Below are 24,633 nucleotides of genomic sequence, written 5' to 3' on the forward strand. Positions count from 1 at the left end.
CTTTGCAAAGTGTAATCCGATTAGTGCTGCAGACTAGAGATGTGTGGGAGGTAAAAGCTCTATTATGAAAAGCCTCTGGGCCAATGTCCTCTTTCTTGAACGAATTTAAAGGCAATCAGATGAAATAAAGCCAAGAGTTATGGGGAAGGCCACCAGCTTAGCCTAGGAAGTATAATTTATGAGTCCATTTAAGGACTAAATCATTAAACTTGGACAAGTTGTAGACGCTGGTGAAGCACAATTAACTTTCAATTGAAAATAAAGAAATCTTAAGAGACAAGCAGGTTGTTCAAACTCTTATTTTGGGGGGGAAAGACTGTAATAAGAGCCAGTACTTAGTTTACACCAGACACTCTTCTGGAGACTTTATATACATAGTGATTAGCTAATCACCACAACCCTATGAATTGAGTATCATTGTCCTGCCCACTTTATAGATAAGGAAATTAAGGCACAGCAAAGTTAAATAACTTGGCCAAGGTCACACTGCTAATATTTACAGAATCAGGATTTGAATCTAGGCACTTCACCCCCATGTTCTCAATTACTGTGTCATACTACCTCTCAGCATCATGTCACTATACTTCATGTATCCTTAAAGAGATGGTGAGGGAGGAGAGGACCAGGAGGAGAAAGGATAGAGGAGATGGGAACTTTTACCCCTTCTTAGGGCCTTGAGCCCTTCCACTGTACTGTTCTTTTCTGGGTACGTGACCATGAGTAGAATCTTTATTTCTGTGTGTGTATAGATGGTAGGTATGAGTTGTCTTTGAGAGGAAGGACCTAGAGAAGCTATGAGATGCTTTCTACTTTGAACTTCGAAGTGTTCCAAAGAAAGGCCAGCCACCAGGCACAATGGACTTGTAGTGAGGCTGGAACTCTGCTGAGAATAAAAGAAGTGGCAAAAGAGTTAACCATTATTTTTCATCTTGGAGCGGACTGGCTATGTAAAAAGTAATTCCTTCACCTGGGAGTTTCATTGAAAAGGATAAATTGCCATTTAAAAATTTTTTTAATTAGAAAAAAAAAACCTGCCCAAACTCCATGTGTTTTTAATTACTGACTGAAAAGGCATTTAGATATTTTCTTCTGTAGAGCAGTCTATTCCTTCTGTAGCCCTCAAGTGAAGATTTCTAGTATGAATTACTTTGATAGGATGATCCCTAAAATCAAGAATTCAAAACCTGAATTCTGTTCCTGGCTTTATTCACTGGCTGGGTAATTTGAGCTTGATACTTACTCACCATGGGTCTCTTTTGGATGTGTAAAATGAGTATGGTTCCTGTTCATTCTACCTCATGGAGATGCTACTTGATATGTGCTTTTGGAAAATACTTTCTTTAGTGGCATAGATACCGCAGGTAGCAAAGTTGTTTTAAAGTGTGCTGTGGATTTTGCTCCTTCTAGTGGTTTTCTGTGAATGATTGACAGTTTGGTCACTTGGAAGACAGATGTTTTCATCAGCAGAAGTCAGAGGGAATGGGGAGGGGGCCAAGGGAAATCTGTGGCTTGTAGACCACCTGTAACAACTCTGTTTTCTGTGACTTGGCATCATTGTGCACTCTGGCCAAAATGACACGTGTGTGTGGGTCATCATGTCCCAGTATCTTGGGAGCCATGGAGTCAGCTTGAAGGACAGATACGAAAGCTGAACAGTCTGCTGTCTGCTGAGAGGCAGCTCAGGGATGATGTGAGAGGCAGGAAACAAATCATGACATCACGCTCTCTGCACACAGTCAACCCACTGGGATGTGCTGTCAGCTTCCCTGCCAAAAGTTAACTACAGCTTGACCACGTCCCTAACCAAGGAAACTTTCCAAATACAAAATAAGTTTCTAGAACCTACAGAACATAATAAGCTGAGGTCTCTGCTGCTTTGCTTAAGGGGCTATCCACTTCCTTCCCAGAGCCTTCAGTCTTGGTCATTTATTGGCATGTGGGTGGACATTTAACTCTCGGCTACTATTTCATAGACAATGATATTGAGGCCCCTTAGTGAGATCTTAAAAAACACTTGAGTTGAGGCTTTCTTCTTTCTGTGTATAAAATGGGGGTATCATGAGTACAGTGAGAGTGCCTAAGGTGTGTGGTGTCATAATTACAGCTCTATGGAGACTTCCATCCTGTGTTTTGGGACAATGCTGATGTGCTGTACCCTTTGGTTTTTTTCCTTTCATGTACAGGATCGATAAACAAATAAGCAGGTTTCGGAGATGGTTACCTAAGAAGCCCATGAGGCTGGACAAGGAGACACTGCCAGACCTGGAGGAGAATGACTGCTACACTGCCCCTTTCAGCCAGCAAAGGATCCACCAGTGAGTGTTTCGTGTGAAAGCCTTTGTCTTACTAAGGACATGCAACTGTGGTAGAGCCTTCTCCTGCACGCCTTTGAGTCCTTGGCATGTGGAAGGAACAGCTTAGTGCCCTTCTTCCCTGAAAGCCCTGTGAGTGTTCATATCCTTTTGTATTAGGGTAAGCTAACTGTTCTAACAAACAATCCCTGTATCTCAGTGGCTTGACAGAATAGAACATGCATTCATATGTGTGTTGGGTGAACAACCTTCTTCTTGGTGATTCCGAGACCCAGGCTTCTTCTGTTTTATGGCTTTGCCAGTCCCTATTGCTCAGAGCCCCTAGAGGCTCATCAACATCTAACCAGCAGACAGGGAAACTGGTCTACCCCTTGCCCTATTGAAAAGAGGGCTGGTTTGTTTGTTTTAATCAATCTCCATTCACTTCTCAGTTTCCTTTTCTTCAACAACCCACCAAGTTGCCCCAGGAAAAGCCATATCCCTTAGCAGCCTACTTGCTGGCTCATCTGTCAGTCTCCAAACAGTAATTTGTCACTTTTGATATACTGAGGGGGGGAGGGGAGAGGGGGGCTAAGTAATTGAGCCTTTGAGGAACTGCAAAAGTGATAGGGAGTTGACTCTGAAGCTTCTGAGATGGCAAGAAATCAGGTGGCAGGGTCAGTGGTAGGAAAGAAGACATGCCAAAGACTGTAAGCAGCTAGGCAAAAACAGTCTCTCAGAAGGCAAATAGATAAGTTGGGCATAGCCTTGTTCTCAGCCCGACATCAGGAATTCCTGGCTCTCCCTGCTCCAGCCATAGAGACAGCCACAGTAAAAATGACTTACCCAAGGGGAGGGAAAGGATGACATCTTTAAAAAATAGGTTTTAGGGCACCTGGGTAGCTCAGTTAGTTGAGTGCCTGACTCTCGATGTCGGCTCAGGTGATGATCCCATAGTTCATGAGATTGAGCCTTGTGTCAGGCTCTGCGCTCTCAGAGCTGCTTGGGATTCTCTCTCTCCCTCTCTCTGCATCCCTCCCTAGCTCGTTCATTCATTCATTCATATTCTCTCTCTCTCTCTCTCTTTCTCTCTCTCTCTCAAAATAAATTTAAAAAATAGGTTGCTAACTTTGAGGAAAAAAGATAATAAACCAAAGGGCAATTGTCAAGTTGCAGGGAACATACAATTGGGGGTTTGTTTCAGCAACAGAAAATCAGTTAATGTCTTTGGACTTTAAGAGGGTGAAGGAGAAAAGAACAAGAGTAAATGTTCTGCATCAAAATATATAATGTATTAATGCAAAGGAAGGAACTTTGTAAGCCTCTGAAATAGCCAAACTCTGGATCCCCACAAGTCAGATTCATGCCAACCCAGCCACATTATGTGAACATTTAAAAGACTTTGAAGAAGATCTAAAACTCACAACTTGGCCTCAGAATCCTAGTTAAATCTTCGACAGGAAATAGGAAATGAAAAGGGTTTCATGTTAACTTACAGATTATAACATATGCGTTTTTTTCAGAGCAAAAGACAGATGAAAGCGGACATGTTCCTGCTCTTAATTTAAACCTTTGCTATGCCTATTCTGTTCATCTTGAAGTTTCTTAGACAAGTGGTTGTATGTTTTAAATCTTCTGGAGTAGAGGCTGATTTGCATGCAGAATTTTCCCTTTATTTCTCACCTGCCTAAGAGAGTATCTGGCACAGTTCAGGAACATCTCATGGTCTTTGGATGGATAGGTGGATGAATGGATACATAGGCGGCTAGATGAGTGGAAGAATCAATGAAATACACAGTATGTGCCTGGGGTTTTGCTTTACTTCAAAGGGATATAGTTAAGTAGAAGAGGAAGGTTTGTCACTACTCATCTTCTTGCTGGTTACATTTCCTGATGTTCTTTCTTGCTTTAGAACAAATTTTTAGCAGAGTTCTCAAAGTCAGAAGCACCTTGGCACCCATCAGGATCTCTAGGGAATAGAACCAAGAATCCTATCTTTATAAGTATTTTAAAGTATATGATAAATTAAGGATAATAGTTTGTGGGATCACAGAGGTATTTAGCCATCTCTATTACAAATTTGAGAGGCCTTTTTGATGTTTGGGCATTGATTCACCGAGTAGTTGATTCAAGTAGCTGTCACTTATTTGATGTCTACTTCTTGCCAGGCACCATCTGGGTACAGAGGATATAAAGATAAATACAGAGTCTTTACCCCAGCCTAGTAAAGATAGAAGACCATTTTGAATAATTGTAAACAGTATGATGGGTGTGCCTTAAAAGAAAGAGTGCTCCATACTCCAGATTAGGAGGGAGGTTCTAAGAAATAAGGGTTGAACACACAAAATAATGCTTGAGGTGGGTCTTACCTATGTCCAGGTATGTAAGTGGGAGAGGGGGTGAGGGGTGGAAGCATATCTCAAGAGAGAATAACGTGTGTACAAAAGTAAACAAGCACTAAACAATGAGGTGTTTGAAGAACTACAGGTGGTTTTCTGTGAATGGGAAGAGTATGAGAAAACTTGGTGTTATTGTTTGAAAAAAGAGAGTGATCAGTGGAAGATGAGCTTTCAAGATAGGAGAACCAAGGAGGAAAAAGCAGAGGGACTGCTCGAATGAAGGAAACATATGAACCAGGCCTCAGTGGCACCAAAAGGGTAGTTTAGGCAGTTCCATCATGCAGTTGGGAGATGAAGGATTAAACAAGGATCTATGAACATCATTGGGCAGTGGGGATTTCTTTCTCCTTGAGAATTGTCATGCCACACAGCCAACATCCCTTTTGCGGAGATGGGGTGGGGTGGGGTGTATGAACTCAGGTAAAAGATGAGGGCATGTTCCGGATAGGTCTTTTTTTTTTACCCATTTTTAATTTATTTATTGTTTAATTTACATCCAAGTTAGTTAGCATAACAGACAAACAACATCCCTTTAATAAATGTGTAAAAGTAAGACTTATAGAGCACTGACTGTCAAGTTAGAAGTGATTGGTACATGAGCACCCAGGTGGCTCAGTCAGTGAAGTGTCTGACTTTGGCTCAGGTCATGATCTCATGGTTTGTGGGTTTGAGCCCCACATCAGGCTCCACGCTGGCAGTGCAGAGCCAGAGTCTTCTTAGGATTCTTTCTCTCTGTCTCTCTCTGCCCCTCACTCCACTTGTGCGTTCTCTCTCTCTCTCTCTCTCTCTCTCTCAATAAACTTTTAAATAATGAAATGATTGGTACAATCAGAAAAAAAAAATCCCCCAAAGATGCTTCCCTAAGGTGACATTAATGGGTTTAAAGTAATTAGAAGTAGCTGATAAATGGGCTGTAGGGGTTATAATATGATTTCTTGATTTTCCAAATGCAGTCCAGAATCCCATGTGACTTCTTGGTTTTGCAGACTATTTAATATTGTGTTTGTCTAGGAATAAGAGAGAATAATAGATATTTGTGTGTGTGTGTGTATACACATGAATGTAGTGGAAAAAGAAAGAAAAAAAATTAGGAGGTTAATGTGCTCAAAGTGGAAAACATGTCTTAAAAATATTTTGCACTCAGGATAAAACCCAGACTCCTAAGTTGGCTCACTAGCTCCTGCTTCCATTCCCCTGTTGAGCACTTTGGCCATAATGCACTGCTCTGACCTTCTTAACTCATGATGCCCTCTTGTCTCCTGTTGCACATGGTCTTCCTCTGCTTGGTGTACCCTTCCCTTTAGGCTCCCTTCTTTCAGGTTTAAGTAGATGTGTTTCCTTCAGAAAACCTTCCAAGATTTCCTACCTCCACCCCCAATTCTGGGTGAGGTGCATTCTTCTATATCTGATAATATTTCTTTTTTCTATCATAGTTCTTAATATATTATCATATAGACTATAACGTCCTTGAAAGACTAGATCTGTGTCATCATTTTTTGAATCTCATAGCTGGTGCTTGATAATGATTTATTAAATGAGAAGTGAGTACATAAAAGTGAAAATAGAACAATTATGTGAGCAAAGAATATAGATGGTATATATAGACAATTAGATCACTGCACACTCATTTCAAACCAAATTCAATTCAACACATTCTCTCCTCTAGTGTGGTCCACTTCCATTGTCGCCAGTCCAATTTATGGCACTAATATTTGTGCAGTTGCTGAAATCAGAGTCAGGAACCTATTCTAATCCTCTTCTTCACTTCCACTTCCCACATCCACTACATTTCCAAGGGCTGATGATTTTACAAGCTAAGTGTCTCTGTAATCTAACAATTTTGTCTATCTCCACCATCATTATCTCACTTCTAAAACCTAGAGGTAATATAACAGATCTCGCTGGTTTTATCCTTGCCCACCTTCAATCCATTCTCCCAAGTGCAAACAGAAGGATGTTTTCAAAATACATATCTACTCATGTCACTTGACCCTGTTTAAAAACCTTGGAATAAATACCAAAATTACTGAAGTGACCTACAAGGCCTTGGATGGCCTGGCCACGTGGTCAATTCCTCTCTAACCTCGTCTCCCTTTGCTGTCTCCCACCCTCACTTCTTATGTTTTGAACGTTTAAAATTTATTACAAATGCAGTAAGTTAAACGCTCATAGAAAGTGCAAATTACAATTAAAATTTTAATGTGACTAAAACTCTTGAACACTATACTTTGAAGAGTAGGCAAAATAACTATAATTATAATGTTTTCTAAATTTGTCACTTTATACCAAAACTATTCAAAATTATTGATGCTCTGATTTCTTTACTATTTTGATAAATATTCTTAAATGTCTTTGTAGGATTACAATAAAACTTTTAATTTAACTTAAAATTATAGTAGTTTATATTGTCATTATCCCAGGATTACAAGGTCTTTGCTGGTTCCAAAAAAATCCCCCCAATAAAACAACTCCAGTATCGTCTCACACTACTTTGGTTCTAGGACCTGGATTATCAACAAGCTAATTTCTGATGTGTAAATGGGACTGATTGCTTGTCCCAAATTGATTTGAACCAGACCTACTGAGCATTTGGCAAGGTCCCTTATGAAACTATACTTTATTTGTTGTATTAGTGACATGATTTGAATTCTGCAATTAGATATTTGCGATTATGATCCAGATACATAGAGCCTCTCTCACTTCTTCAGATGCACTCTCCCTCAGGGCATTTGCACACACGGTTTTCTCTCTCAGAATTCTCTTCCCATTTCTTCCCTTTCCCCCTAGTTTACTCTTACTAATCCTTCAAAAACTAACTCCAGAGCTCTTCCCAGGGAAGCCCTCATCTCCTCCTTCCAAAGACCAGGTCTCCTTGCTGTATTCTCTTTTAGTCACATGTTTCCTATGGAGCATTTTTTTTATTTTCAATTCCATAACTATATAATTATTTGGGCAAAATATGATTAATACCTCTCCAGAAAACTGAACCGCATGGAGGCATATGCTATGTCTGGTTTTGCTCATAATTATATCTCCAATACCTAACACAATGCCTAGCATACCATAGATGCTCAGTATTTGTCCATTAAATGAATGGGGTAAGGATGAAAGTAATAAAAACAACACAGGATAATCTAATCATGAACCTTTATACTCTGAACTGCCTTGTACAAAAAATTAAAGTTGAGAATAAATTCAAAAACAAATAGCCTAGCATTCTATTTCAATATCTATCAATGTTTGAGAAACAATAAAAGCAAATCTGTGAGTATACATGTCTATAAGAGACATGATGCCATCAGTCATTTTATATATCGCCAAAGGTGGACCTACACATAGGAAAACTCTTACTAGATGCCAAACACTATTTTAAGACCTTAATCCTTACAACAACCCTATAAGGGAGGAGGTATTATTGCCACCCTTTTATAGATAAGGAAAGTAAAGCACAAGCAGGTTAAGGAATCTGTAGTAGGTCACATAGGTAGGCTAGTCCACCCAATGAAACAACTCCCAAATATCAGTGCTTTAGCAGTATTGAAGTTTATGTGTGGTTCACATCATTGTCTAGTGTAGGCTACCATGAGGAAGGAAGTGCAGTGTCTCTGTTCCATGCAGTCATTCAAGTACCCAGGCTGCTTCTTTCTAGTAACTGCCATCCCCTGGATCCCTTGCATCTGGTTGACACACGGGAAAAGAGAGATGAGTAATTTTGTAGGAAGCTTATATGGGCCAGGCTTAAAAGTGATTTACTGCACTTATACCCACATTTCATGGGCCAGAGTTCAGTCATATGGTTACCCCAAACGCAAGGAATGCTAACGTAACTAGTCTATCTGTATGCCCAAGAAGGAAAGTGACACAGGTTTGCTGAACAACTAGGCAGTCTGTCTCAGTGATGGAGTAGGAATTCAGATTCAGACAGGGAGGCTTCAGACTCCACACTCTTAAGCATTACACTACTACCTGTGTACTGTTGACATTTTGGACCGAATAACTCTGTTGTAGGAAGCTGTCTTGTGTGTTGTAGGATCGTTAGGATATCACTGGCCTCTACCCATTTGATGCTAGCAGCTGCTCCCTCCCTGCTCAGTTATTATAATAAAAAATGTCTCCATACATTGCCAGATTTTCCTTGCCAGGGTTGGAGGGGTGGGGATGATGGATGGGCTCAAAATCACACCACTCTCTCCACTTGAGAACTATTGTTCTACTGGTTATTACATGACATCCTTCAGGCAGGACCACCCACTCTCTAGATCAGTTAAACTCTAGTTGCGTGTGATAATTATGATAGACAAATCTATTTAAGATTTAATTTTTTCCTCAGCACCTCCTTGCCTGTGAATGTTGGCTTCCTTGAGTATCATTGCCCTTCATTTTTACAATGGCATTACCAGTAATATCCTTGAGGCAATTACTTGTTAAGGTTGGTACTTATAATAAAGGTTTTTGCTGGTAGACCGAGAAAAGGAAATGTAGAAAAGATTTATGCCACTTTTTATAATAGATATATAATATATACTTTCAAGAAATAGATCAATTCTGAAGTGCCTTTCAGGAAAAAGTTTGTGCTAGATATACACAGAAAAAACTGTTTCTCCCTGTAATTTGATTCCTGTTATTACCATTAATTTATTTTTATGAAAACCTGTAAAAAATGAGGTGAAATTAAATATTGACCATTTCCTAATAGAATATTCTGAAATTTATGTTTGTGGTATGTGCATATGTTTAAATAGGTACTCATTCATTCACACGCTGCATGCCTGTTATTTTTCTGTGTGCTTGGGAACCAACTGTGAATAAATAGGCCAAGATCCTTGCCCTCCTGGAGCTGAGCTTGTAGTTGGGGCTAACTGGCAACAAACTATAAACTAGTGGTTCTCAATAGGGGCATGATTTGGCAAGATCTGGAAACATTTTTGGTTGTCACAGTGGAAGTAGAGAGTGCCACTGGTATCTAGGGGATGGAGGGCAGGGATGCCGCTAAACATCCCTCAGTACACAGGTGACCCCCACAACAAAGAGGTCTCTAGCCACACATGTCAGTAGTGCTGAGGTAAACATTTTTAAAAAATCAATTGTAAAACATGTTAGAATGTGATAAGTACTATGGAAAAGGAAAAAGAGGAGTAGGGGTTAGAGAATGAAGAACAGTGGCATGGGGAGGTGGATGCAGGTTAAATTTTCAAAAGACAGTGTTTATATTCTTCAGGAGGCCTCATAGAAGTCGTGATTGGAAAAAGACTTGAAGGATACCCAAAGGGTATAAAAATACAGATTTGGAGGGACACATGAAGCCAGTGTTTACAGCAGCATTATCAACAATAGCCAAACTATGGAAAGAGCCCAAATGTCTATCAACTGATGAATAAAGAAGATGTGATATATACATACATATATGTGTGTGTGTGTGTGTGTGTATACACACACACACACACATATACACACACATACACACACATACACACACTATGGAATATTACTCAACCATCAAAAAGAATGAAATCTTGTCATTTACAATGATACGGATGGAGCTAGAATGTATTATGCTAAATGAAATAAATCAATCAGAGAAGGACAAATGCCATATAATTTCACTCATATGTGGAATTTAAGAAACAGATGAACATATTGGAAGCGGTGGGAAGAGGAGAGAGGGAAACAAACCACAAGAGACTCTTAATGATAGAGAACAAACTATGGGTTGATGCAGGGAGGTGGGTGGAAGATGGGCTAGATGGGTGACGGGTACTAAGGAGGGCACTTGTGATGAGCACTAGGTGTTGTATGTAATTGATGAATCACTGAATTCAGCTCCTGAAACCAATACTGCCCTGTATGTTAACTAACTAAAATTTAAATAAAATTTAAATAAAAATGGGAAAGAAAGACCTGAAGGAGATAAGAGGGAAGTACTTAGAGGGAGTTCCAGGTAAGGGAACAACCAAAGCACAGACCCTAATCTGTGAGCACATTTGCGTGTTTGGGGGGAAAGTAAGATCCTGTGGCTGGAAAAAAAAGATGATACAGTCAACAGTGATGAGTTAGAAAGGAAAGAGGGAGGCTGATTATATACCGCCTTGGCTTTTACAAAGGAAAGAGTCTAACCTAACTATTGAAAGTATCATTGTGACTACTTTGTTAAGAACAGGCTGTAGCAAAGAGTAGAAGCAGGAGCCAGTAAGGAGGCAACTGCAGACATCCCAGTGAGAGAATTTCTAGCTTTTGAAAGTCTACAGTGAAAATCACATCACATATAACTCAGTATCAACCAATTTCCTTGCAAAGGTTGGTTGTACACAAAACATTTTAGTTTGTGTCCTGTGCATATGTGAAATAGACATGATAAAAAGACCCTTTGAAATGAAATTTGCCTACATGCCTTTATCCCCTTGCTAGACTGTGAGCTACTGAGGGCAGGAAGTTCCTGCCTGTCAGCCAGTGGCACCCAGGGTATGATTTTGATCATAAGACCTAACAGAATAGGAAAGGGGCACAGCGGAGTTGGCACTATTGCCACTGCTGGAGGATGGAGATGGGACTTTAGAGTCTGGTTCTCTTATCTAAACATGCAATATCCACATGAGAAGTTGAAAACCATAGTCAAATAGTCAATTGTGGTCTCCATGTTCTACTTGAATTTACCCTTGGCTTATTGATTTGTTTTTAGTCTCAATTTTGCTAATAGACTTTCCTATCAAGTTTTTTGGCTATTAAATTCTATTATCAGGATTAATGCCTGACCCCAAGATCCTGAAATCCTGTATCATATATTTTAATTCATGTGTCATGTGCATATGTGAAATGTAATTGTGTACATAAAAGACCACTTGATATGAAATTGGCTTACGTGCCTTTTTCTCCCCATATAAATTATGAGCTAGGGAATTAAAAAAAAAGTCTAGAGAATAACAAAACAACACAGCTCTTAGTGCTAAGAAAGCACTGACCATGGAAATCTTGGTGCTGGGGCCAATGAGGGCTGTTAAGGACAGGAGGAAATTGCTGAAGGGTTGTTGGTGGGAGGTTCTCTGTAACCTCCCTTTGATTACCTTCTTATTGGTTAACCTTCTCAGCTGCATAAGCCAGAAAACCATGGCAGTGAGGTATGGATGGTAGTAATCAGTCAAATAACTGTCTGATGGTCATTTTCAAGTAGTGGTAGCAACAATTGCAAGGATAAAAGGTGATAGTGGCCACCATTTATAAACAACTCCTGTATTCCAGAGTTGCACCATAGACTCATTACAACTCTGAGGATTCAGTGGTATGATGAGGGTCACAGAGACTGAGTGGTTTGCTCATAGTCACTCCAGTCAATGGCAGATGAATGAACAGGAGAAAAGTGTGTTTTCTCTATAATGCTGACACCTCAGGTACGTGCCACATGGGCAGAACCAAAGTACACTTTATTTTCCAGTCGCATTAAACTAGTATGAACAGGTGCATACAAACATATCTGATTGCCTTTGGAATTTGTTAAAGCATTTGGGGGCGGATGTAAACAAACAAATGAAATGGTAAAATGTAAGTAAATATTCTTAACCAAGGAGAATATCATTTAGAGTAGGCACTCAAGTTCAGGCCCTGATGGCCTATGTATCTGTAATGGTTGATCAATGAGCCAGTAAATTGGGCTTTAATCATAGTGGGTAAAGCAGAGGGAGAAACACAGGAAGTCACGTGGTTCTGATTGTCAGAGAGGAAGAAAACCAATCTCTTAGTGAAGCAGAGCCTTTCTTAGCATTTTCCTAGCATTTGCAAGAAATAAAATTCTTGCACAGGAAAGGGAGGAGGGCTGTAAATAAAGCAGTGAACAATTTCCTTAGCAACCTCCTTATAGCAAACATCTTGTAGGCTTTTCCAGGGATTGTTTTTGGTATGCCCCTCAGCATGGTTCTGGAGGATTAATTGCTCGTGGCTATAACGTTTTGTAGGAATTTAGACTTGTCTTCAGCAGTATATCCTAAACTAACCTCATGTAAATCTTTGTTATTTAAACTACATTCTGCAAAAATTATAGCTGAGAATTGATTAAAAAGCAAATAGCCTCATGTTCCATTTCAATGTATATTTGTATTTGAGAAGTAATAAAAACAACCAGTGGGTACATATTTTTATAAATCAGTGTATGATACCATTTGGTCATTTTACATGGTATCACCAAGACTGGGCCTACAAGTTGCTTACCAGTCATAATTGTATGGGAGCCTAAGAATCTGACCCCACAGAAAGTTCTCCTGCACTAGACAGCTGTGGGGCCCGAGGCTGTTAGCATTAGGGTCAGTCATTTCATTGGAGCATTGTATTTCCAGAAGGCCCCTCTCAAAACTCAGACAACTTCAGAGGCAGTAGTTCAATACAACAGTAGGGAGTTTGTTGAATGATAGACCTATGAGGAAGGTATAGTCATTATCTCCATTTTTACAGAGGAGGAAAGGCACAGAGAGGTTAAATAACTTGCCCAAGGAAACACAGCGGGTAAGTGGTAGGATGTGGATTCTAAGATAAGGCACTATGGCTCCAGTCTTATCCTTTTAACGTTATATATCAGTTTTTTCTATGGCTACTATAACAAATCACCATGAATTTCATGGCTTAACACAAATGTACTATGGCCCTGCAGGTTAGAAGTCTGCCATGGGTCTCACTGGGCTAAAGTCAAGGTATGGCAGTGCTGCATTCTTTTGTAGAGGCTCTGGGGGAGAACTGTTTCCTTATCCTGTCTAGCTTCTAGAGGCTGCTACATTCTTGGCTCCGGGCCCTTCCCTTCATCTTCAAAGCCAGAAACAGTGGTTGAATTCTTCTAACATCACATCATTTCACTCTGACCCTGTTTCTGTCATCCTACCTCCCTCTCTGACTCTTATTCTTTCCTCTCCCATTTTTAAGGATCCTTATGATTACACTGAGCCTGCCTGAATGGTCCAAGATAATCTCCCTCCCTCCCTACTCCCTACCTTAGGGTCAGCTGACAAGCAACCTTAATTCTATCTGAAATATTAATTCCCCTTTGACATATGGCTTAAAATCCCTAATACTGGGATTAAGATGTTGACATTATTCTGTCTAGCACGTCTTTATAGACTGGCCAATCTACAGAGCCCTAAGGGTCTAGAACAGAGGATAGGTAAGTTTTGACAGAAGGAAAGGAAAGAAGCAAGGAAGAAAGGATTGTGGTAATAAGATTTAGGGACATTAAATGAAATGAGTTGTGTAAAATATTTAGTCCACTACCTGGCCCAGATAAAGCACTCAATAATTGATAGATGTGGTGGTGGTGGTGGTGGTGACGGACGTGGAGAAGGAGGATGACTATAAGTACGATGAGAATTCTTGGGAAAAATCCCTAAAAGGTTGTAGTTGGTGTAAAAAAGTTTGAGGTGACAAAAACTAATTTTTGCAAAGTTAAATATCTGACCTGAACTGGCATAGCATTCCTTTTAAGCTAAATGTCGTTCAGTGTTGTGGGTATGTTATGGACAGAATGTTTATGTTCCCCACCTCCAAATTCATATGTTGACAATTCTTACTGTGATGGTATTAGGAGGTGAGACCTCAGGTTGGTGATTAGGTCATGATGGTGGAGCCCTCATGAATGGGATTAGTGCCTTAAAGAAGAGACCAGAGAGCTAGATTACTGACCACCATGGGAGAATACAATCAGAAGTCTGCAACCAGAAGAGGACCCTCACCAGACCTTGACCATACGAACACCCTGGTCTCAGATTTCCAGTCTCCAGGAAATAAATTTCAGTTGTTGAGAAGCCACCCAGTCTATGGTAATTTGTTACAGCAGCTCTAAAGGCAGGACACATTGCCATTTCACATTTATCAGAAATGTATGCACATGTGTTTTCTAAACCCTGTCAACATGGGCAGCTAAAGCCATGCATTCTTCCAGCATGTACCTTTTTCTTATTTTCTGTTTGAAGTTTTTCTGGTGTTTTCATTGATCTGAAATCTTTAGAGAGTCCTTTAGGTAAAGAGATACTGATATTGATTTAGGTAGGATTAATGTTCTTTTAGTGCCCCCATGACTTACAGCTGTCTCAGAACACTTTTTTTATTGCAATCACTTATTCAGCATTAGGATACCCAATACGCAGGTTGTTTTCTATTGATCTGTAAAGTCAGGGGAAACCCATCTATATCCTGGAAAGTTTTATACTGAAATGAAAATGAAACCAGCCACACAGCCTGAGATTTGTGTTTCTGAAGATTATGTGGCTTCTTTTAAATAGAACATAACTTAATGCATCTAGTTTAAGAGGCAAAAGATGCACCCAGTCATGTGGGTAAAATGCACCATTGGGTGTCTGGAGACCCAGTAGTTAGTTAGCTGTGTTCTCTTAGTACTTGTAGGACCAACTCTGAATTCAGTTACTTAGAAACCTTTTATTTTTTTGTCATTTATCCATCTGTAAATAGTTTTTTCATTTACTAACTCATTATTTCAATAATTTTTATTGAAGTATTATTAGCATACAATGTTATATTAGTTTCAGGTATACAACATATTGATTCAACAAGTCTATGCATTACTCAGGGCTCACCATGGTAAGTGTAGTCACCATCTGTCATCATATAACATTATTACAATATTATTGACTGTATTCCCCATGTTGTATTTTACACTTCTGTGGCATATTTATTTTATAACTGGAAGTTTGTGCCTCCTAATCCTCTTCGCCTATTTTACCTATTCCTTCATCTCCTCTCCTATGGCAACCACCAGTTTATTCTCCATATTTAAGAGTCTGTTTTTTGGATTGTTTCTTCATTCATTTGTTTTGTTTTTTAGATTCCACATATAAGAGAAGTCATATAGTGTTTGTCTTTTCCTGTCTGACTTATTTCACTTAGCATAATACCCTCTAAGTCCATCTATGTTGTCACAAATGGCAAGATTTCATTCTTTTTTATGGCTGAGTAATATTCTATTGTATATGTTTATTACCTGTTCTTTATCCATTCATCCATGGATAGACACTTGAGTTGTTTTCATATCTTGACTATTGTAAATAATGCTGTAATAAACATAGGGGTGCACATATCTTTTGGATTAGTGTTTTTATTTTCTTTGGGTAAATATCTAGTAGTGGGATTACTGGGTCATCTGGTATTTCTATTTTTAATATTTTGAGGAAACTTCATACTATTTTCCACATTCCCACCAACAATGCATGAGGGTTCCTTTTTCTCCACATCTTCTCCAACATGTATTTTTCTTGTCCATTTGATTCTAGCCATTCTGATAAGTGTGAGGTGATGTCTCATTATGGTTTTGATTTTCATTTCCTTGATGATGAGTGATGTTGAGCACCCTTTATTGTGTCTGTTGGCCATTTGTATATCTTCTTTGGAAAAATGTCTGTTCAGGTTCTTTGCCCATTTTTAAATGAGATTAGGGAGTTTTTTGATTTGGTTCGGTTTTGGGGTTTTTTGGTTGTTTTTTGGTGTCAGGTTGAATCCATTCTTTATATATTTTAGGATATTAACTCCTTATTGGATATATCATTAACAAATAGCTTCTTCCATTCAATAGGTTGTCCTTTCATTTTTTTGATGGTTTCCTTTGCTGTACAAAAGCTTTTCATTTTGGGGTATTCCCAATAGTTTATTTTTATACTCATTTTCCTTGCCTGAGGAGGCATATCTAGAAAAATGTTGCTATGGCTGATATCCAGAGATTACTGCCTATGTTCTCTTCTAGGATTTTTATGGGTTCAGATCTCACATTTAGGTCTTTAGTCAATTTTGAGTTCATTTTTTGTGTGGTGTAATAAAATGGTCTAGTTTCATTTTTTTGCATGTAGCTTTCCAGTTTTCCCATTATCAGTTATTGAAAAAGACTGTCATTTCTCCATTGTATATTCTTGCCTCCTTTGTTGTAGATTAATTGGCCATATAAGCATGGGCTTATTTCTAAACACTCTGTTCTGTTCCATGGATCTATGTGTCTATTTTTGTGCCAGTACCATAAAGTTTTGATTGTTATAGCTTTGTAGTATATCTTGAAATCTGGGATTGTGATACCTCCAGCTTTGTTCTTCTTTTTTTAAGATTGCTTTGGCTACTCAGGGTCTTTTGTGGTTCCATACAATTTTAGTATCATTTTTTCTAGTTCTGTGAAAAATTCTGTTGGTATTTTGATAGGAATTGCATCAAGTCTGTAGATTGCTTTGGGTAGTATGGACATTTTAACAGTATTAATTCTTCCAGTCCATCATCATGGAATATCTTTCCACTCGTTGGTGTCATGTTCAATTTCTTTCATCAATTCATTCAACACATACTTTTAATATATTTTGTGCCAAGTATAATACTATAGTAGAGAATGTGATTTTGTGTTCATAAATATATTTATGTGTGCATATTTTTAATTTAAAATTTTAACTTGAGCATATTAAATTTGATGGGAAAGACACCATTTTACACACAAAATGGTAGAAAGGCAATGTAAAGCATTTATAGGAAAAGGGAAGATTTGCCAAATTTACATACAATAAAATAAGCGAGGGTTAACATAAAGGGAAGAAAGGGAGCTAGGACTGCATCTGTGGATGGATTGCATACTGTGTAGTTACACTGTGCATTACATCATCTGGAACAATGGTCAGTAGGAACAAGGGAGATCAGTGGGGAGCTCTGTGCTGCCTGTTCTTCCTTCATTCATTGTCTCATTTGATCTTTGCGACAACCCTGCAACATCATTTCATTGTCCTTGCTTTACAGAAGGTAGAATCCAGGGTCCTAAAAGTTAAACAGTTTGTCCAAGGGTACACAGTAACAAGCAGACTTTGGGGTCTGCTTAGAACCCAAATGTGCCTGACTTCAAACCCATGCCCCTTCCGTGATACACAGCCAACACTCATCAAGCAATCACTAGATATCAGGTTACTCATGAGACCAGTAGTAGTATTATATCCATTTAGAAATGGAGGAATGGAACAGAGAAGATAAGTCAGTTCAGGAAACCCTCCTGGACAGTCAGATTCCATGAGCTCACTCTTACTCTGCTAGCACACTCAAACCCAGGCTCTCATATTTATCTTCATTAGGATTTGGGGATGAAAGACAATAGATTTATCTCTTTTAAATCCACACTCTTAAATCTAAAGGAAGGGCAGACCTGCTTAGAAGAATTGTAAGTTCCTAGCAGTGCTATTGCTGGGTCATAGGGTAGGTCTATTATCCAAGGGATACAGGAGTACTGATGCATAGGGGCACTTGTACCCCAATGTTCATAGCAGCACTCTCAACAATAGCCAAATTATGGAAAGAGCCTAAATGTCCATCAACTGATGAATGGATAAAGAAATTGTGGTATATATACACAATGGAATACTATGTGGCAATGAGAAAAAATGAAATATGGCCTTTTGTAGCAACGTGGATGGAACTGGAGAGTGTAATGCTAAGTGAAATAAGCCATACAGAGAAAGACAGATACCATATGGTTTCACTCTTATGTGGATCCTGAGAAACTTAACAGGAACCCATGGGGGAGGGGAAGGAAAAAAAAAAAAAAAGAGGTTAGAGTGGGAGAGAGCCAAAGCATAAGAGACTGTTAAAAACTGAGAACAAACTGAGGGTTGATGGGGGGTGGGAGGGAGGGGAGGGTGGGTGATGGGTATTGAGGAGGGCACCTTTTGGGATGAGCACTGGGTGTTGTATGGAAACCAATTTGTCAATAAATTTCATATATATATAAAAAAAAAAAGAATTGTAAGGCTTGGGGCAAGAGTACAAGTGAAGCCTATAGACCATATGTCTAAATAATTAGAAGTAATAAATCATGTTAACAAGTACAACAGTTTCATTTTCTATCTTGACAAATACACCTGCATAAAGACCTGAATGTCTGAGTTCTCAGGATTCTTGGAAACCCATTCCATTGGTGGAAAAATGGTTTCCCCCACACTCATGGCCTGCCCTCTTCTCTTCCTGTCCCCAGCTCCATCCCACCCTGAGGGGCCTCAGGCTCATGTGTGTGCACACCCCGGCCCCATGTCCACATGTCATTCATGTCCCCTGAAAACAGCTTGGATACTTGATAGGCATAGAATTGTCTCAGGTAGACCTGAGAGGCCCACAAAGACCCTAAAGTGGCCTAGGTGATTTTGGGGTCAGACTCTAGGTGGTCACTTCCTCTTTGCCTGGCCAGTACCTCACCCTGTGGAAAGCAACCCATTGGGAGGCTGATTTATGAGCCCTCTAAAATCCAGGACCTGGGCAGGGTGCACCCTATATCTGAGAATGGTACTGGTTGGGCGAGGGGCAACGACCAGAGTTAAATCTATGGCTTTTGTGAATAGTATTTTATTCAAATGACTGCTAATTCAGAACCATGTCTTAGAAATGTTTTTATCCCTGGAGATAAATTTGATTCTTCTCATTTCCCACTTCACTCACCCCCAATACTACACCAACACCATAAGCTTTGTGTTTTCCACTACATGTTGACCAGCCTTGACACTACCATCTTTTTCATCACCCACCATCACCACTCACTCCTTTTGGTCCTAGCTCCTCCTTTCTGACCTCACTGCCACTGCCTTAGTCAAAGCAGCCACCAACTCTTGCATAAACAATTATAAGTTTGCTCAACTCCGTCATCTTTCCCTACTCCCATATCTATCCATCACACCCCTGTAGCTGGGTCACATGCAAGTCTCCTACCATGGGCCCACATGGCACCTTAGAAGGACACCCTTCCTCTAAGAATTCACAGCCCACAGTTTGACAAGCAGAATATCGTGGATTTCCACCCTTCCTCATCCCTTTGCCAAGCACCTTTAGCAGTGAATAAAACACACTGCCACATGTAGTAGCATTGCTTCCTTGCTTAAGAGCCTTCAAAGATTCCCTAGGCCTTTGGGATCAAGTTCAAAGTCCTTAGCATGTGGCACACAAAACTGCTTTTTTCCCCCTCCCCACCAGTCTCCTAGGCTGAATGAGCCAAATGCTCTACTATGTAGCAGTGGAGGCTACCTAACTATCCCATGACTGATGTTTTATCTTTCTAAAGTGTGCTCTTCCTCTCACTATCTGGTGAAAGCCTGTTCTTCTCTCAGGATCTAGTTCAGATGTTGTCACTTCTTTTTACGTTTATTTATTTTTCAGAGAGAGAGAGAGAGAGAGCACAGTTGAGGAGCAGAGAAAAAGGGGGAAAGAATCCCAAGCAGGCTTCAAACTGTCAGCACAGAACCCAATGTGGGGCTGGAACTCAAAAACTGTGAAACCATGACCTGAACCGAAATCAAGAGTCGGATGCTTAACTGACTGAGCCACCCTGGTGCCCCGGATGTTGTCATTTTTATTAAACCCCTCGTGTCTCATGCGGATGGCATTAGACTTCTGGGCCCATTAGCCTTTGTAAATACTGTGATTATGCAGTGATTATATTGTACCACAACTATTTGTTTCCATATTGCACAAAGCACAGTTCAGCAGCCAAAAGTAATTAGCATGGATTTCCAGTTTTTACTCAAGTTTCTCAAAGGACACAAAAAAGAAGCCAAGTACGTGGTCTCAGCAACCATTGGCTATCATCATTTCTTCTTCCTTCATACCCTGTCTTCACACCCTCTGACAGAAACATCCCTCCTCCACTGAAGCCTCCACAGCCTAAAGTTCCTCTCCTCCCCACAAACCTCCTCCCTCTCTGCCATCACTTTGCTATGTGGACTGGCATAGCTTATCCACAAGGGAGGAAAAAAATCCATCCACTTCAGGACAGAGTAAATTAAGCCATAGATTACAGGATTGTCTTTGTTGGGTTAGAGACTGTGCCCGTCAGATTACACTAGGTTCTGCTGCACTGACATTTCTCAAATCCCAGTGTCTTACTCAAAGCAGCTGATTTATTTCTTGTTCACATAGCATACTAGCTGTGGGTCAGCTGAAGCTCTGCTTTCCATGTCTTCTCATGGAACATTGGCTGATGATGCAGCCTGTACCTAAGACATGCATTCTCATGGAAGAGGGAAACGGTAATGGTAGAGCCACACATTAGCTCTTCAAAGTTCTGCTCACATATGCCATAATCACTTCTGCTTATATTCCATTGGCCAAAACAAGTCTTATGGCCAAGCATGGTAATGGGGTGGGAAATTAGACTTCTCCCCAGGAAAAGGGACTGCAAGTCCATGATAATGGGTAGTGATATATAATCTTCACAAAGAAAAACAGCAAATTGGAAATAATAAAGCAATCCACCGAGGAATACCTTATGTTAATAGTATTTTGTACCTATATAACACTTTAGTCTATGAGCTCTTCTAGGGTGCAGATATCTTGCACTGTTTTACTTTGTTTTAAATACCTTCCATATTTTTATGAAAGAGAGTTTCCATACAAATTAGCAAAGACAAGCAGAAGAAAGGGGAAAAAATTCTGTAGGGTAGAAATCAGACTTGGAATTTAAATATTTTGAAATATAAATTCAGAAACCATGTTGATACCAAGGTGATATTCCTGTCAGATTAACAAGCAGGATAGGTGGGTGGTCGTTTATGTGGTATGTGATTTCAGATAGAGAAAGAGAGAGAGAGAGGGTCCCTTCCCCCAAAGAATCTTTCTTTTTCTAGCTCCCTGGACCTCTCAGGCTCCCCTCGGGAAAACTGAAACCCAGCAGTTATTTTAGCAGAAATTAATGTGGGGAATCTGTTACATAAGCCTTGGAGAACTAAAATGTCACAAAGCGAGCACTGAGTCTACACAGATATTAACTACAGGAGGTACAGGAAGCAGCATATTGCCCCTAGGGCTAGAGGGTCCAGAGGAAGAGGTTGGGTTTATCAGAACCTTGAAGCTCAGAGAAGGTTGCCCCCTGGAGCTGACCCCCCATGCCTCTGAGGAGAAAATGCTGCCCTGCCTGTGCTAGTACCTCTGGGGTACAGGGCAATGCAGTGAGTCTAGTTTGGGGTGTTTATTTTTTAAGATGGAAACTGGAACCAACTGCCACTGTGAGGTTGAAGAATCACTGCTGGAGCAACATTGACAGGACAATGGGCAAACAGGAAAGACCAGATCCTTTCACTCCATTTGTTCCCCTTCCAGTCTCCTGGTAGGACCCCCTACTGGCAGAACCTTATCAGAGAGCCAGCCACAGAGTAGGACTGTAGTTGGCAGAGTCCCTGCTCCAGCATTATAGAGGAGGGTATAGAAGAGAGAAGCTAGGAGAGAACTCAGGGACTGGAACATCTCCCTAATATCTGGAATTTTACAGTGTGAACTTTAATCCTTTGGCTAAAGTCATCTGTATTTGAAATAAATGTACCTTTTGGCGGGGGTGGCTCAGTGGGTTAAGCATCTGACTCTTAATTTCGACTCAGGTCATGATCTCACAGTTGTGAGATCGAGCCCCACCTCTGCACTGTCAGGGAGGAGCCTGCTTGGAATTCCCTCTCTCCCTCTACCCAACCCTCCCCCCCCACTCTCTCTCTGTCTCTCTGTCTCTCTCTCTCTCTCTCTCAAATATAAATAAGTAAGTGTAAGTAGGTAAATTAATTAACTAACTAAATGTCCCTGGGAAAGATTAAAAGTTTCAATGTTATTCTTCATTTATACCCCATAATGAGTAAGCTTATCAGCTCTTTTTTTTAGAGAGCCAAAAATAAAGAAGGGGAGGAAGAAAGAGCTAAGAGGGGGTACTTTGGCTGTAGCAGGAATAGACAAAGGATCTCACTAAGATGGGAGAGGGTGGAAAATGTCAAAAAAGAAAAAAGATTGGGGAATTATGGAAAATAAATTTTACCAACTTTGAAGTTTTATGGATGCTTGGCAGGTTTCTAGATCGTTGCTGACTACAGCAATATAGATAGATGAACCACAAGAAAGACAGATCTGTCCCTTTGGTCAGCACTCAGTCCTGCTCAGCTCTAATAAGGGAATATAAAAATAAGACCCATCACCAAGACCAGACTAAGACAGTGGCCACAGATGAATCACTGGATGATCAATTTATGCAGTGACAATTGCCTCAGTAATTCAGGCAAAACCTTACTATCGACTCAATTACAGTAGCACCCTAATTAGTAGAAAGCTGAGGCCTGGGTTATTCTAAATTGGATTTTTCTGCTCTGAGGATTAATTATGAAATCACTAGGTCTCCAAACTTGTTTTTATGGATTTAAAACAAATGATTTCCTCTTCATTCTGTCTCACTTTTCAATGGGAAATAACAGTGATCTCTAATAAATTTAAATACCGCAGTGCTTTCATGTTTTCCTTCTGAATATCCATTTCCATTCAGTCGGCATCAGGCACTCGTTCTGTGACAGGCACTGTGTAGGGCTGGACGAGGATGAATGAATCCCAGTTTCTGTCCTTAAGGCTTAGTGGCTGAGCCCACACAGGCTCTGGAGTCTGTGAGACCTGGGCCCCAAATCCCAGCCCTGCAACTCACGAACTGTATGACTCTGAGCTTCAGTCATATCTTCAGTATTTTTTCACAATTACAATAACTTTCTGAGCATAATTATTATTTTCAATGTCTCCTCACTCCACATAGCCTCATATACTCTAACACATTACTTTCTGATTATTTTTACTCTCTTTATTATTCTCTATCTTTTATAGATACCCAGTTATCTTTCGCTGACTGTCCATGCTAAAGAATAGGAAATGCAAAACTCGAGTAGAATTTCAGAGTAATGGGTGGGGCCTATCAACTTGTAGCTTTGTTGTAGGGAAATGGCTGGGGGGGGTTTCAATTTTGGAGTCTCCAGTCTATTCCTCTTCAGATCTTTCATCTTTAAGCTGGTCAGATTCCTCAGAGAAGTCTCTGCCAGTGTTCTCCCTGGAAAGTCAAAACCTGGTTGCCAATGTTCTGGAGCCTAAGTGAATGAAGACAGCTGGGAATCTCAGCTTCCAGGATGCAAGTATTCACTTGGTCCTCTAGATTTCAGGATGGCTCCCCTACCCCTAACCATCTCTGGTATCTTACAGTTCAGGGGTTGTATTATTACCCTATGCAAAGAAAAAAATCTCTCCAAGTTTCTGTGAAAATACAAGTGAAGCTCTGAGGATCTACCTTCTTCCAAATGGCTTTCAACCAATACTTATTTTAGCACCCCCTTCGCCCCACTTCTAGAGGGCCCTGATGCCCCAGTTCTTAAGATTTTATGAGATTTTGTAGAGTATAAATATGTTCTTGGTCTTGTCCAGAGCTGGTTTAGGATTCTGTTACCACCTGTCTGTCCGCTTTTCACATTCCAGCAATTTTGTTGCTGTTGCTTTCTGCTGTCTTTGTTCCTTGAGGATTTATACCTGTATGTAAACGCGCGCACGCGCACACACACACACACACACACACACACACACACACTACTGTTATTTGCATGGGGTTTTGAGAGAGAGCCAAATTCAATGCAAGTGTTTAATTTTCCATTTTACCTGAAAGTCTCATATTTATTGGTGTTTAAAGTTCAAATAGAAAAAATGATGTCATGAAGTACAATTAGAAATGACCAATGGAATAAGAAAAATGTGTTCACATTGCTTTAGATTTCAGCCATTTATCACCTTAATCCTACAAAGAGGCTTTAAAATCTTTACCAAATGGTCAGAACTCTGAATATTATACATATCACATATTTGGTCTGATAATTATCTCCTCCTTTTACTCCTAACAATTACACTTAAGAAGTTAGTTATTGCATTATGGTGCCTAAAGCCAAAAAAAAGTTCTCAAAATAGGCCTTGTCACATAAAAAAATTAATTGGTTGCTTTGTTCCTACTTAGATTTTCATTAATTTGAGGACATAATTTAAGTGACAGTTAACTGTATAACCTTTGCATCTCCTTGTTAAAAAAGAAATCTCTATTTAAAAGTATAATTGAGAAAGTTTTCTGAAATATTTATTTTAAGGCATCAGCTTTCACTTTTCTTTTTGTATTATGAATTAATACAACTAGCCATCAGAAA

General features: G+C 39.8%; 1 protein-coding gene across 1 annotated transcript in view; it reads left to right on the forward strand.

The window, feature by feature from the left end:
• ANO4 (anoctamin 4) overlaps positions 1–24,633 on the forward strand; it is a 245,140-nt gene that overhangs the window by 100,341 nt on the left and 120,166 nt on the right. The window contains exon 8 of the mRNA XM_032593799.1: positions 2,184–2,315. Within this exon, the coding sequence (XP_032449690.1) occupies positions 2,184–2,315 (132 nt within the window). The remainder of the gene's footprint in view (positions 1–2,183; positions 2,316–24,633) is intronic.

Source organism: Lynx canadensis, chromosome B4 (genome assembly GCF_007474595.2).
Source record: "Lynx canadensis isolate LIC74 chromosome B4, mLynCan4.pri.v2, whole genome shotgun sequence".
Taxonomy (NCBI): Eukaryota; Metazoa; Chordata; class Mammalia; order Carnivora; family Felidae; genus Lynx; species Lynx canadensis.